We start from the raw sequence: 15,027 nt of genomic DNA, 5'->3' as shown, positions 1-15,027 counted from the left end.
TAACACACCAACCCAGTAGTTAACGGTCCAGGTTCTCTATCACTATAACACACCAACCCAGTAGTTAACGGTCCAGGTTCTCTATCACTATAACACACCAACCCAGTAGTTAACGGTCCAGGTTCTCTATCACTATAACACACCAACCCTGTAGTTAACGACCCAGGTTCTCTATCACTATAACACACCAACCCTGTAGTTAACGGTCCAGGGTATCTTCACTATAACACACCAACCCAGTAGTTAACGACCCAGGTTCTCTATCACTATAACACACCAACCCTGTAGTTAACGGTCCAGGTTCTCTATCACTATAACACACCAACCCAGTAGTTAACGACCCAGGGTATCTTCACTATAACACACCAACCCAGTAGTTAACGGTCCAGGTTCTCTATCACTATAACACACCAACCCAGTAGTTAACGGTCCAGGTTCTCTATCACTATAACACACCAACCCAGTAGTTAACGACCCAGGGTCTCTTCACTATAACACACCAACCCAGTAGTTAACGGTCCAGGTTCTCTATCACTATAACACACCAACCCAGTAGTTAACGGTCCAGGTTCTCTATCACTATAACACACCAACCCAGTAGTTAACGACCCAGGTTCTCTATCACTATAACACACCAACCCAGTAGTTAACGGTCCAGGTTCTCTATCAATATAACACACCAACCCAGTAGTTAACGGTCCAGGTTCTCTATCACTATAACACACCAACCCAGTAGTTAACGACCCAGGGTATCTTCACTATAACACACCAACCCAGTAGTTAACGGTCCAGGTTCTCTATCACTATAACACACCAACCCAGTAGTTAACGGTCCAGGTTCTCTATCACTATAACACACCAACCCAGTAGTTAACGACCCAGGGTCTCTTCACTATAACACACCAACCCAGTAGTTAACGGTCCAGGTTCTCTATCACTATAACACACCAACCCAGTAGTTAACGGTCCAGGTTCTCTATCACTATAACACACCAACCCAGTAGTTAACGGTCCAGGTTCTCTATCACTATAACACACCAACCCAGTAGTTAACGACCCAGGTTCTCTATCACTATAACACACCAACCCAGTAGTTAACGGTCCAGGTTCTCTATCAATATAACACACCAACCCAGTAGTTAACGGTCCAGGTTCTCTATCACTATAACACACCAACCCAGTAGTTAACGACCCAGGGTCTCTTCACTATAACACACCAACCCAGTAGTTAACGACCCAGGTTCTCTATCACTATAACACACCAACCCTGTAGTTAACGACCCAGGTTCTCTATCACTATAACACACCAACCCTGTAGTTAACGGTCCAGGTTCTCTATCACTATAACACACCAACCCAGTAGTTAACGGTCCAGGTTCTCTATCACTATAACACACCAACCCAGTAGTTAACGGTCCAGGGTATCTTCACTATAACACACCAACCCAGTAGTTAACGGTCCAGGTTCTCTATCACTATAACACACCAACCCAGTAGTTAACGGTCCAGGTTCTCTATCACTATAACACACCAACCCTGTAGTTAACGGTCCAGGGTATCTTCACTATAACACACCAACCCAGTAGTTAACGACCCAGGTTCTCTATCACTATAACACACCAACCCTGTAGTTAACGGTCCAGGTTCTCTATCACTATAACACACCAACCCAGTAGTTAACGACCCAGGGTATCTTCACTATAACACACCAACCCAGTAGTTAACGGTCCAGGTTCTCTATCACTATAACACACCAACCCAGTAGTTAACGGTCCAGGTTCTCTATCACTATAACACACCAACCCAGTAGTTAACGACCCAGGGTCTCTTCACTATAACACACCAACCCAGTAGTTAACGGTCCAGGTTCTCTATCACTATAACACACCAACCCAGTAGTTAACGGTCCAGGTTCTCTATCACTATAACACACCATCCCAGTAGTTAACGGTCCAGGTTCTCTATCACTATAACACACCAACCCAGTAGTTAACGGCCCAGGGTATCTTCATAGCCTCTTCAGAAGTCTTGTGTGACTGATTTTATCCAGTCTAATATGTGTGTGTGTGTATATATATATATATATATATATATACACACACACACACACACAGTGGGGAGAACAAGTATTTGATACACTGCCGATTTTGCAGGTTTTCTTACTTACAAAGCATGTAGAGGTCTGTAATTTTTATCATAGGTACATTTCAACTGCGAGAGACGGAATCAAAAATCCAGAAAATCACATTGTATGATTTTTAAGTAATTAATTTGCATTTTATTGCATGACATAAGTATTTGATACATCAGAAAAGCAGAACTTAATATTTGCTAGAGAAACCTTTGTTTGCAATTACAGAGATCATACGTTTCCTGTAGGTCTTGACCAGGTTTGCACACACTGCAGCAGGGATTTTGTCCCACTCCTCCATACAGACCTTCTCCAGATCCTTCAGGTTTCGGGGCTGTCGCTGGGGACGGACTTTCAGCTCCCTCCAAAGATTTTCTATTGGGTTCAGGTCTGGAGACTGGCTAGGCCACTCCAGGACCTTGAGATGCTTCTTACGGAGCCACTCCTTAGTTGCCCTGGCTGTGTGTTTCGGGTCGTTGTCATGCTGGAAGACCCAGCCACGACCCATCTTCAATGCTCTTACTGGACATGCACTGGCTTGAGCAGGGGGACCTTGCGTGCACTGCAGGATTTTAATCCATGACGGCGTAGTGTGTTACTAATGGTTTTCTTTGAGACTGTGGTCCCAGCTCTCTTCTGGTCATTGACCAGGTCCTGCCGTGTAGTTCTGGGCTGATCCCTCACCTTCCTCATGATCATTGATGCCCCACGAGGTGAGATCTTGCATGGAGCCCCAGACCGAGGGTGATTGACCGTCATCTTGAACTTCTTCCATTTTCTAATAATTGCGCCAACAGTTGTTGCCTTCTCACCAAGCTGCTTGCCTAATGTCCTGTAGCCCATCCCAGCCTTGTGCAGGTCTACAATTTTATCCCTGATGTCCTTACACAGCTCTCTGGTCTTGGCCATTGTGGAGAGGTTGGAGTCTGTTTGATTGAGTGTGTGGACAGGTGTCTTTTATACAGGTAACAAGTTCAAACAGGTGCAGTTAATACAGGTAATGAGTGGAGAACAGGAGGGCTTCTTAAAGAAAAACTAACAGGTCTGTGAGAGCCGGAATTCTTACTGGTTGGTAGGTGATCAAATACTTATGTCATGCAATAAAATGCAAATTAATTACTTAAAAATCATACAATGTGATTTTCTGGATATTTGTTTTACATTCCGTCTCTCACAGTTGAAATGTACCTATGATACAAATTACAGACCTCTACATGCTTTGTAAGTAGGAAAACTTGCAAAATCGGCAGTGTATCAAATACTTGTTCTCCCCACTGTATATATATACATACATACATACATATTTGATCCCCTGCTGATTTTGTACGTTTGCCCACTGACAAAGAAATGATCAGTCTATATAATTTTAATGGTAGGTTTATTTGAACAGTGTGATACAGAACAACAACAAAAAAATCCAGAAAAACGCATGTCAAAAATGTTATAAATTGATTTGCATTTTAATGAGGGAAATAAGTATTTGACCCCCTCTCAATCAGAAAGATTTCTGGCTCCCAGGTGTCTTTTATACAGGTAACGAGCTGAGATTAGGAGCACACTCTTAAAGGGAGTGCTCCTAATCTCAGTTTGTTACCTGTATAAAAGACACCTGTCCACAGAAGCAATCAATCAATCAGATTCCAAACTCTCCACTATGGCCAAGACCAAAGAGCTCTCCAAGGATGTCAGGGACAAGATTGTAGACCTACAGAAGGCTGGAATGAGCTACAAGACCATCGCCAAGCAGCTTGGTGAGAAGGTGACAACAGTTGGTGCGATTATTCGCAAATGGAAGAAACTCAAAAGAACTGTCAATCTCCCTCGGCCTGGGGCTCCATGCAAGATCTCACCTCGTGGAGTTGCAATGATCATGAGAATGGTGAGGAATCAGCCCAGAACTACACGGGAGGATCTTGTCAATGATCTCAAGGCAGCTGGGACCATAGTCACCAAGAAAACTATTGGTAACACACTACGTCGTGAAGGACTGAAATCCTGCAGCGCCCGCAAGGTCCCCCTGCTCAAGAAAGCACATATACAGGCCCGTCTGAAGTTTGCCAATGAACATCTGAATGATTCAGAGGAGAACTGGGTGATCAGTGTTGTGGTCAGATGAGACCAAAATCGAGCTCTTTGGCATTAACTCAACTCGCCGTGTTTGGAGAAGGAGGAATGCTGCCTATGACCCCAAGAATACCATCCCCACCGTCAAACATGGAGGTGGAAACATTATGCTTTGGGGTGGTTTTTCTGCTAAGGGGACAGGACAACTTCACCGCATCAAAGGGACGATGGACGGGGCCATGTACCGTCAAATCTTGGGTGAGAACCTCCTTCCCTCAGCCAGGGCATTGAAAATAGGTCGTGGATGGGTATTCCAGCATGACAATGACCCAAAAACACACGGCCAAGGCAACAAAGGAGTGGCTCAAGAAGAAGCACATTAAGGTCCTGGAGTGGCCTAGCCAGTCTCCAGACCTTAATCCCATAGAAAATCTGTGGAGGGAGCTGAAGGTTCGAGTTGCCAAACGTCAGGCTTGAAACCTTAATGACTTGGAGAAGATCTGCAAAGAGGAGTGGGACAAAATTCTTCCTGAGATGTGTGCAAACCTGGTGGCCAACTACAAGAAACGTCTGACCTCTGTGATTGCCAACAAGGGTTTTGCCACCAAGTACTAAGTCATGTTTTGCAGAGGGGTCAAATACTTATTTCCCTCATTAAAATGCAAATCAATTTATAACATTTTTGACATTCTGATCATGTCTTTGTCAGTGGGCAAACGTACAAAATCAGCAGGGGATCAAATACTTTTTTCCCTCACTGTATACAGTAACTACTGGCTAACTGGACTTTGGTACTGTATGTAAGAATCAGTGAATTTGTAAGGTTTCCTTTGTTTGTCTGTGTCCAGAAACTGACGCATCTCAGGTCTACGGAGTAAGTGAATAACTGATTGACTGACTGACCGACGCTCATTCTTCACCTTTGACCCCCTGACCTCCAGGTGACCCCTCGTCTGGACACCCATCCGGCCATGATCACGGTGCTGGAGATGGGCGCCGCACGCCACTTCCTGCGTACTCAGCAGATGGCCCGCAGTACTGAGGAGAGGGCCCAGATGCTGCAGCCCACCCTGGAGATCAACGCTGGGTACGAGAGGGAGAGTGGAGGGATGGAGTGGAGAGGGATCTCTAAATCGAGGCGTTTTATGTCCAAATCCATAATAGTTTCAAGTTTTATTTGTCACAAGTACAGTGAAATGCTTAACTTGCAAGCCCTTCCCAACAATGCAGTATTCAATATCACAGTAGTATTGTGTTGATTTGTGTTTGTCTCCTGCTCTCCCTTTCCTCTATAGTCATGACCTCATCAAGAAGATGCACTCACTGAAGGAGTCCGACTCTGCACTCGCACAACTGCTGCTGGAGCAGGTAGAGTATACTCTCTTTGATCATAACATGGACCTCTGGTCTTATTCCAGTTGTTAGTTTCACTCTTGTTGGTACCAGTTGTCAGTTTCATGCAGGCCTGTCATGCTCCATATCCTCCAGATCTACGACAACGCAATGATCGCAGCGGGCCTCAACGACGACCCCCGACCCATGATCGCCCGCCTCAATGACCTGCTGACCAGAGCGCTGGAGAAACACTGAGACGCAGAGGTATGATGTCACTTCCTGTCATGGCCGTCACCTGTAGGGCCTACAGACACTACAGTCGCTACCTGGTTTAACTCCCCATCGCCCCAACCAACCGTCTTACTGGTCAGGTCATTGTAGGCCCTACATAGACATGTGACCATGTGATACTGAAGCTACTACCCCCATCAACAACCCACTACTCTGGTGGCCTTTACACATTCAGGCCTGCCCATCTATACCCAGAAAAGTCCCTTCAATACAAACACACTGTCCAAGGAGAGCAGGGAGTCTTTGGCCTGCTCAGAGACAAAATGGAGAAGACGGACACGGCTCAAGCTAAGAATTTTTGTTGCGTGGGCTCTCCAGCATTTTCTATGTGTTTGTCCGTTTTTATTCATGTTGTGTGTGATGACAGATGTGACGGTTTTGACTGAAGATATTTACAAGACTGTGCCATAAGTAAAGTGGAAACCCCATATCTGAAGAATGGATTAGTGCTTTGTAAAATAAGTCTTATTGACATTGGGACTGGTGTAATAATTGTACATATTTCCATGACATGCATACTTCCTAGATGACAGTTCAATACAATTGTTACTGTTGGCCCTCTTTTTCATATTTTAGTTTTTGTCATCTTGATTCAGGTTCCTCATTTTTTTGTATAGTTTTTTTTTACTTTTTAATTTAAAGTGATATTTTCCTCCAACTATTCCTCAGATATGATGGTTGCAATCACACTACTTGGGCCATAGATTCCTGTCCTTCAGAGAAGAATATTGAAACTGACTAAAGACTCATTATACGATTTAGATGTGTTGCTGTGAGAAATGTGTACAAGATTGTATATTACCATCTGTATGTGGAATTTGACAAATGTCTTAATTCAGTGCTCAAGTTACCATACAATTATTTTTGTGCCTGTTTACAATGGCTGACATCTAAGAATTAGTGCTTCTAATACCCAGATTGTAAAGTATGTTACTGATGTATTATGAATAAAACACATTAACTGAACCCTGTGGATTGGCCTCTAGAGACCTGTTTATACCTGGTTGTAACGTGTGTCCTGTGTCCTGATCTTGTCCACCTCTGGAGGTAGTAGTCAGGGACACATTCTATCTGGATGTCTCATGTAAACATCTGGATTATGCAACCCTTTAAACCCGTGATTCGATTCTTATATTAGATTTTAAAAGGATCATACACTGTTTACCAGGGGGCAGGGCTACCGACGTAAAGGCTACTCCGAAAATGGTGCTGGCTAAGGCTAAAACTGGCGAGTATAGGGATATTGTTATCCACGTCGGCACCAACGACGTTAGGATGAAACGGTCAGAGGTCACCAAGCGCTACATAGATCAGCGTGTAAATTAGCTAGAAAGATGTCGGCATCGAGTAATTGTCTCTGGCCTCCTCCCAGTTAGGAGGAGTGATGAGCTCTACAGCAGTCTCAACTCAATCGCTGGTTGAAACTGTTTTCTGCCCCTCCCAAAATATAGAATTTGTAGATAATTGGCCCTCTTTCTGGGACTCACCCACAAACAGGACCAAGCCTGGCCTGCTGAGGAGTTACTGACTCCATCCTTGCTGGAGGGGTGCTCTCATCTTATCTAGCAACATAGACAGGGCTCTAGCTCCACAATGAGATAGGGTGCAGGCCAGGCAGCAGGCTGTTAGCCAGCCTGCCAGCTTAGTGGAGTCTGCCACTAGCACAGTCAGTGTAGTTAGCTCAGCTATCCCCATTGAGACAGTGTCTGTGCTTCGATCTAGGTTGAGCTAAACTATACATTTACATTTTAGTCATTTAGCAGACGCTCTTATCCAGAGCGACTTACAGTTAGTGAATACATATTTTTTTTATACTGGTCCCCCGTGGGAATCGAACCCACAACCCTGGCGTTGCAAACGCCATGCTCTATCAACTGAGCTACATCCCTGCCGGCCATTCCCTCCCCTACCCTGGACGACGCTGGGCCAATTGTGCGCCGCCCAGGAGTCTCCCGGTCGCGGCCGGCGGCGACAGAGCCTGGATTCGAACCAGGATCTCTAGTGGCACAGTTAGCACTGCGCCACTCAGGAGTACATGGCGGTGTTCGCTTTAGCAATCTCACTGGAATAAAGGCCACCTCCATTCCTGTCATTATTGAAAGAGATTGTGATATCTGAAAACAGGGATACTTAATGTTAGATCTCTCACTTCCAAGGCAGTCATAATCAATGAACTAATCACTGATCATAATGTTGATGTGATTGGCCTGAATGAAACATGGCTCAAGCTTGATTAATTTACTGTGTTAAATGAGGCCTGTTGCTAACATTTACGACAGCAAATTTCAATTTACTCCCCCCCCAAAAAAAAAATTACTGCGTTTTCGTCTTTTGAGCTTCTAGTCATGAAATCTAGGCAGCCTACTCAATCACTTTTTATAGCTACTGTTTTACAGGCCTCCTTGGCCGTATACAGCGTTCCTCACTGAGTTCCCTGAATTCCCATTGGACCTTGTAATCATGGCAGATAATATTCCAAATTTTTGTGACTTTAATATTCACATGGAAAAGTCCACAGATCCACTCCAAAAGGCTTTCGGAGCCATCATCCGCTCAGTGGGTTTTGTCCGGACCTACTCATTGTCACAGTCATACCCTGGATCTAGTTTTGTCTCGTGGAATAAATATTGTGGATCTAAATGTTTTTCTTCATAATCCTGGACTATCGGACCACCATTTTATTACGTTTGCAATCGCGACAAATAATCTGCTCAAACCCCAACCAAGGATCATCAAAAGCCGTGCAATACATTCTCGGGACAACCCAAAGATTCCTAGATGCCCTTCCAGACTCCCTCCACCTACCCAAGGACGTCGGAGTACAAAAAGTCGGTTAGCCACCTAACTGAGGATCTAAATGTAATCTTGCGTAATACCCAAGATGCAGTCACACCCCTAAAAACAAAATACATTTGTCACAAGAAATTTGCTCCCTGGTATACAGGAAATACCCGAGTCCTGAAACAAGCTTCCAAAAAATTGGAACGGAAATGGCGCTCCACCAAACTGGAATTCTTCCGACTAGCTTGGAGAGACAGTACGGTGCAATGTCGAAGAGCCCTCACTGCTGCTCGATCATCCTATTTCTCCAACCTAATTGAGGAGAATAAGAACAATCCTACATGTATTTTTAATACTGTCGCAAAGCTAACTAAAAAGCAGCATTCAAGAAGAGAGGATGGCTTGCACTTCAGCAGTGATGAATTCATGAAGTTCTTCGATGAAAAGATCATGATCATTAGAAAGCAAATTAAGGACTCAAATCAAATCAAATTTTATTTGTCACATGAGCCGAATACAACAAGTGTAGACCTTACAGTGAAATGCTTACTTACAAGCCCTTAACCAACAATGCAGTTTTAAGAAAGAATACCAAAAAAAAATAACACAGAAAATACAATGGTGCAGCTGCAGAACCTTTTGAGGATCTGAGGACCCATGCAAAATCTTTTCAGACTCCTTAGGGGGAATAGGTTTTGTCGTGCCCTCTTCACGACTGTCTTGGTGTGCTTGGACCATGTTAGTTTGTTGGTGATGTGGACACGAAGGAACTTGAAGCTCTCATCCTGCTCCACTACAGCCCTGTCGATGACAATGGGGGCGTGCTCGGTCCTCTTCTTTTCCCTGTAGTCCACAATCCTCTCCTTTGTCTTGATCACGTTGAGGGAGAGGTTGTTGTCCTGGCACCACACGGCCAGGTCACTGACCTCCTCCCTATAGGCTGTCTTGTCGTTGTCAGTGATCAGGCCTACCACTGTTGTGTCATTGGCAAACTTAATGATGGTGTTGGAGTCGTGCCTGGCCATGCAGTCATGAGTGAACAGGGAGTACAGGAGGGGACTGAGCACGCACTCCTGAGGGACTGTTGAGGATCAGCGTGGTGGATGTGTTGTTACCTACCCTTACCACCTGGGGGCGGCCCGTCAGGAAGTCCAGGATCCAGTTGCAGAGGGAGGTGTTTAGTCCCAGGGTCCTTAGCTTAGTGATGAGCTTTGAGGGCATTATGGTGTTAAACGCTGAGCTGTAGTCAATGAATAGCATTCTCACATAGGTGTTCCTTTTGTCCAGGTGGGAAAGGGCAGTGTGGAGCGCAATAGAGATTGCATCATCTGTGGATCTGTTGGGGCGGTATGCAAATTGGAGTGGGTCTAGGGTTTCTGGGATAATGGTGTTGATGTGAGCCATGACCAGCCTTTCAAAGCACTTAATGGCTACAGACGTGAGTGCTACGGGTCGGTAGTCATTTAGGCAGGTTACCTTAGTGTTCTTGGGCACAGGGACTATGGTGGTCTGCTTGTAACATGTTGGTATTACAGACTCAGACAGGGAGAGGTTGAAAATGTCAGTGAAGACACTTGCCAGTTGGTCAGCGCATGCTCGGAGTACACGTCCTGGTAATCTATCTGGCCCTGCGGCCTTGTGAATGTTGACCTGTTTAAACGTCTTACTCACATCGGCTACGGAGAGCGTGATCACACAGTCGTCTGGAACAGCTGATGCTCTCATGCATTTTCAGTGTTACTTGCCTCGAAGCGAGCATATAAGTAATTTAGCTCGTCTGGTAGGCTCGTGTCACTGGGCAGCTTGCGGCTGTGCTTCCCTTTGTAGTCTGTAATAGTTTGCAAGCCCTGCCACATCCGACGAGCGTCGGAGCCGGTGTACTACGATTCAATCTTAGTCCTGTATTGACGCTTTGCCTGTTTGATGGTTCGTCGGAGGGCCTAGTGGGATTTCTTATAAGCTTCCGGGTTAGAGTCCCGTTTCTTGAAAGTGGCAGCTCTACCCTTTAGCTCAGTGCGGATGTTGCCTGTAATCCATGGCTTCTGGTTGTGGTATGTTCGTACAGTCAGTGTGGGGACGACATCATCGATTCACTTTTGATGAAGCCAGTGACTGATGTGGTGTACTCCTCAATGCCATCGGAAGAATCCCGGAACATATTCCAGTCTGTGCTAGCAAAACAGTCCTGTAGCTTAGCATCTGCGTCATCTGACCACTTTTCTATTGACCGAGTCACTGGTGCTTCCTGCTTTAGTTTTTGCAGGAATCAGGAGGAGGATATAATTATGGTCAGATTTGCCAAATGGAGGGCGGCAAGGGAGAGCTTTGTACGCGTCTCTGTGTGTGGAGTAAAGGTGGTCTAGAGTTTGGTTTCCCTCTGGTTACACATTTAACATGCTGGTAGAAATTAGGTAAAACAGATTTAAGTTTCCCTGCATTGAAGTCCACGGCCACTAGGAGCGCCGCCTCTGGATGAGCATTTTCCTGTTTGCTTATGGCCGTATAAAGTTCATTGAGTGCAGTCTTTGAATCTGCGTATTTCTCCAAAGCTCAGTTGTCCTGAGTCTGCACAGAACTGCCAGGACCTAGGATCAATGGAGACACTCACGTTTTTTTATTCTATATCTCTTGACACATTCATGAAAATAGTAATGGCCTCTAAACCCTCAAGCTGCATCCTGGACCCTATTCCAACTAAACTACTGAAAGAGCTACTTCCTGTGCTAGGCCCTCCTTTTTTGAACATAATAAATGTCTCTCTTTCCACAGGATGTGTACCAAACTCACTAAAAGTGGCAGTAATAAAGCCTCTCTTGAAAAAGCCAAACCTTGACATGGAAAATGTAAAAAACTATTGGCCTATATGGAATCTCCCATTCCTCTAAAGATTTTTAGATAAAGCTGTTGCGTAGCAACTCACTGCCTTCCTGAAGACAAATAATGTATACGAAACGCTTCAGTCTGGTTTTAGACCGCATCATAGCACTGAGACTGCACTTGTGAAGGTGGTAAATTACCTTTTAATGGCGTCAGACCAAGGCTCTGCATCTGTCTTTGTGCTCCTAGACCTTAGTGCTGCTTTTGACACCATCGATCACCACATTCTTTTGGAGAGATTGGAAACCCTAATTGGTCTACACAGACATGTTCTTGCCTGGTTTAGATCTTGTCTGTCGGAAAGATATCAGTTTGTCTCTGTGGATCTCTGACAAATCAATTGTACGTTTCGGCGTTTCTCAAGGTTCCATTTTAGGACCACTATTGTTTTCACTATATATTCTACCTCTTGGTGATGTCATTCGGAAACACAATGTCAACTTTGACTGCTATGCGGACGACACACAGCTGTATATTTTGATGAAACATGGTGAAGCCCCAAAATTGCCTACCCTGGAAGCCTGTGTTTCAGACATAAGGAAGTGGATGGTGGCACATGTTTTACTTTTAAACTCAGACAAAACAGAGATGCTAGTTCTAGGTCCCAAGAAACAAAGAGATCTGCTGTTGGATCTGACAATGAATCTTGATGGTTGTACAGTCGTCTCAAATAAAACTGTGAAGGACCTCTGCGTTACTCTGGACACTGATCTCCCTTTTGACGAACATATCAAGAATATTTCAAGGACAGCTTTTTTCCATCTTCGTAAATTTTTTTATTAATCAGAAAAGTTTTTTTTTCCAAAAATGATGCAGAAAAACTAATCCATGCTTTAGTCACTTCTAGATAAGACTACTGCAATGCTCTACTTTCCGGCTACCCGGATAAAGCACTAAATAAACTTCAGTTAGTGCTAAACATGGCTGCTAGAATCTTGACCAGAACCAAACAATTTGATCATATTACTCTACTCCAGTGCTAGCCTCTCTACACTGGCTTCCTACCCATCTCTCTGATTTGGTCCTGCCGTACATACCTACATGTACGCTACGGTCACAAGACGCAGGCCTCCTTATTGTCCCTAGAATGGCCTGTTGATATCCCTCTAGTGGTGTGGGGGCTGTGCTTTGGAAAAGTGGGTGGGGTTATATCCTGCCTGGTTTGCCCTGTCCGGGGGTATCGTCGGACGGGGCCACGGTGTCCCCCGACCCACCCGTCTCAGCCTCCAGTATCTATGCTGCAGTAGTCTATGTGCCGGGGGGGCTAGGGTCAGTCTGTTATATCTGGTGTAATTCTCCTGTCTTATCTGGTGTCCTGTGTGAATTTAAGTATGCTCCCTCTAATTTATCTCTCTCCCATCCCGGAGGACCTTAGCCCTAGGATCATGCCTCAGGACTACCTGGCCTGATGTCTCCTGGCTGTCCCCAGTCCACCTGCTCCAGTTTCAACTGTTCTGCCTGTGGCTATGGAACCCTGACCTGTTCACTGGACGTGCTACCTTGTCCCGGACCTGCTGTTTTTGACTCTCTCTCTCTCTCTCTCTCTACCGCACCTGCTGTCTCGACCTCTGAATGCTCGGCTATGAAAAGTGAACTGACATTTACTCCTGAGGTACTGACCTGTTGCACCTTCTACAACCACTGTGATTATTATTTGACCCTGCTGGTCATTTATGAACGTTTGAACATATTGAAGAACAATCTGGCCTTAATGGCCATATACTCTTATAATCTCCACCCGGCACAGCCAGAAGAGGACCGGCCACCCCTCCTCTCTAGGTTTCTTCCTAGGTTCCTGACATTCTAGGGAGTTTTTCCTAGCCACCGTGCTTCTACATCTGCATTGCTTGCTGTTTGGGGTTTTAGGCTGGGTTTCTGTAGAGCACTTTGTGATATCTGCTGATGTAAAAAGGGCTTTATAAATACATTTGATTTATTGATTATAGCACGCTTGACATTTTAAAGGTAATTTCTGATTTGAGCCGCGATCTGCAGAGATGACCGTAAATGTGATATCCGTGGACATAGGAGTTTTGAAGGAGCGTGCAATTGGCATGCTGACTGCAGGAAGGTCCACCAGAGCTGTTTTCAGATAATTAAATGTTCATTTCTGCTGAGCCATATTTCTGTCTGTAATAAAGCCCTTTTGTGGGGAAAAACTCATTCTGATTGGCTGTGCCTGGCTCCCCAGTAGGTGGGCCTGGCTCCCATGGCTGCACCCCTGCCCAGTCACGTGAAATCCATAGATTAGGGCCTAATTTATTTATTTCAATTGACTAATTTATTTCAATTGAACTGTAACTCAGTAAAATTGTTGAAATTGTTGCATGTTATGTTTATATTTTTGTTCAGTAAAGATTAGAAATGTGACTAGTTAAGAATGTTGGGTAAGGTTGGAAAACAAGTCGCTACCAGGATTTGAACTGGGAACCTTACGAGGCGCAACTTGCATTTAACATCCTCCATCCACCTCAAACCTACCTTTTTAAAAGCGTTTATTTTATTGGACCCTCACCTGTAAACTGGTCATGGCTAGAAGGGGTCCAGCTTTTGTCAGAATTGACCTGTCGTAGTAGGTTTAGGTGAATTAGGTTAAGAAAATGGTTAGGGTTAGCTCAAATGCAAAAAAATAAACGTTTGACAAAAGCTGAATCCCTTCTAGACATGACCCTGTAAACTCCATCCACTGACATGCCACTCTACGCTCTGCCCACTGAGCTTTCATCCAACCAATCACATTAGTTCTGCCTTTGAGGCGGAGCTTCCCTGAGAAGAAAATTGAGGCCAGGGCCACGTTCAGTTGCCGAACGTTGTCGAACGTTGCAGATAGAAAACCATTAATTGAGCTGATGTGATTCCTTATTCTACATGTCAGAGAGGCATGTTTGTTCTACATAGCCCATTTATATATGAACGTTTCAAAACGTTGGGTCCTGCTGAACGCGACCCATGATTCTTGTCAGCTTTCTATTGTCTAGTGCTGCTCTATAATGCGCCCTGTATTGAATCCCGGCCTGAATTAGGAAAACTCCTGAGCAGAATTCCAAGGCTCTTTCTCAATTATTATTTCCTCAATTCCATGTGTCCTCTCTCCTTGCCTCATTTAACACCCTCCAACCTCCCTCCCTGACCCTCCATCCACCTCCAACCCTGACTCTCCATCCACCTCCAGCCTCTCTCCCTGACCCTCCAAGCTCCCTCCCTGACCCTCCATCCTCCTCCAACCTCCCTGCCAGCCTTTATTTTATTTAACTCTCACCTGTAAACTCCACCCACTGACGTGTCACTAAGCTCTTCCCACTAAGCTTTCATCCAACCAATCAATTTGTTCCAGACTACCTCTGGAGGTGGTACTATGAACGCAGCATGACTACCTCCGGAGGTCAGGAAGATCTGATCACAATCCCTTCTTTTTAATTGTCTATACCTGTCTAAAAATGTGGGCTAAATCTGAATGTGGACAAGATCAGGATGCTTGTTAGCAGCAGGTATAAACAGGGATCAGTTCTCTCCATGTAGCCAAGCAATGAACCACTGCTGTTTGACAT

At 44.9% G+C, this 15,027-nt stretch overlaps 1 protein-coding gene across 3 annotated transcripts in view; it reads left to right on the top strand.

Moving 5' to 3' along the window:
- The window catches only part of LOC311104284 (heat shock protein 75 kDa, mitochondrial-like), a 58,327-nt gene extending 44,199 nt beyond the window's left edge, over positions 1-14,128 (top strand). Inside the window, exons 16-19 of one of the 3 annotated variants that reach the window (XM_084146079.1) lie at positions 5,137-5,282; positions 5,491-5,563; positions 5,684-5,794; positions 12,855-14,128. In XM_084146079.1, coding sequence (XP_084002205.1) covers positions 5,137-5,282; positions 5,491-5,563; positions 5,684-5,785 — 321 coding nt within the window. In that variant the 3' untranslated portion in view covers positions 5,786-5,794; positions 12,855-14,128. Of the gene's footprint in view, positions 1-5,136; positions 5,283-5,490; positions 5,564-5,683; positions 6,795-12,854 lie in introns of those variants that run through there. The other 2 variants (XM_084146080.1, XM_084146078.1) reach the window with 2 other exon arrangements.
- Positions 14,129-15,027: the final 899 nt, after the last annotated feature.

This window comes from Coregonus lavaretus (assembly GCF_964263955.1).
Source record: "Coregonus lavaretus genome assembly, chromosome: 28".
In the NCBI taxonomy this organism is placed as follows: Eukaryota; Metazoa; Chordata; class Actinopteri; order Salmoniformes; family Salmonidae; genus Coregonus; species Coregonus lavaretus.
Note: the sequence above shows the minus strand (reverse complement) of the source record. Positions and strands in the feature narration are given on the sequence as shown.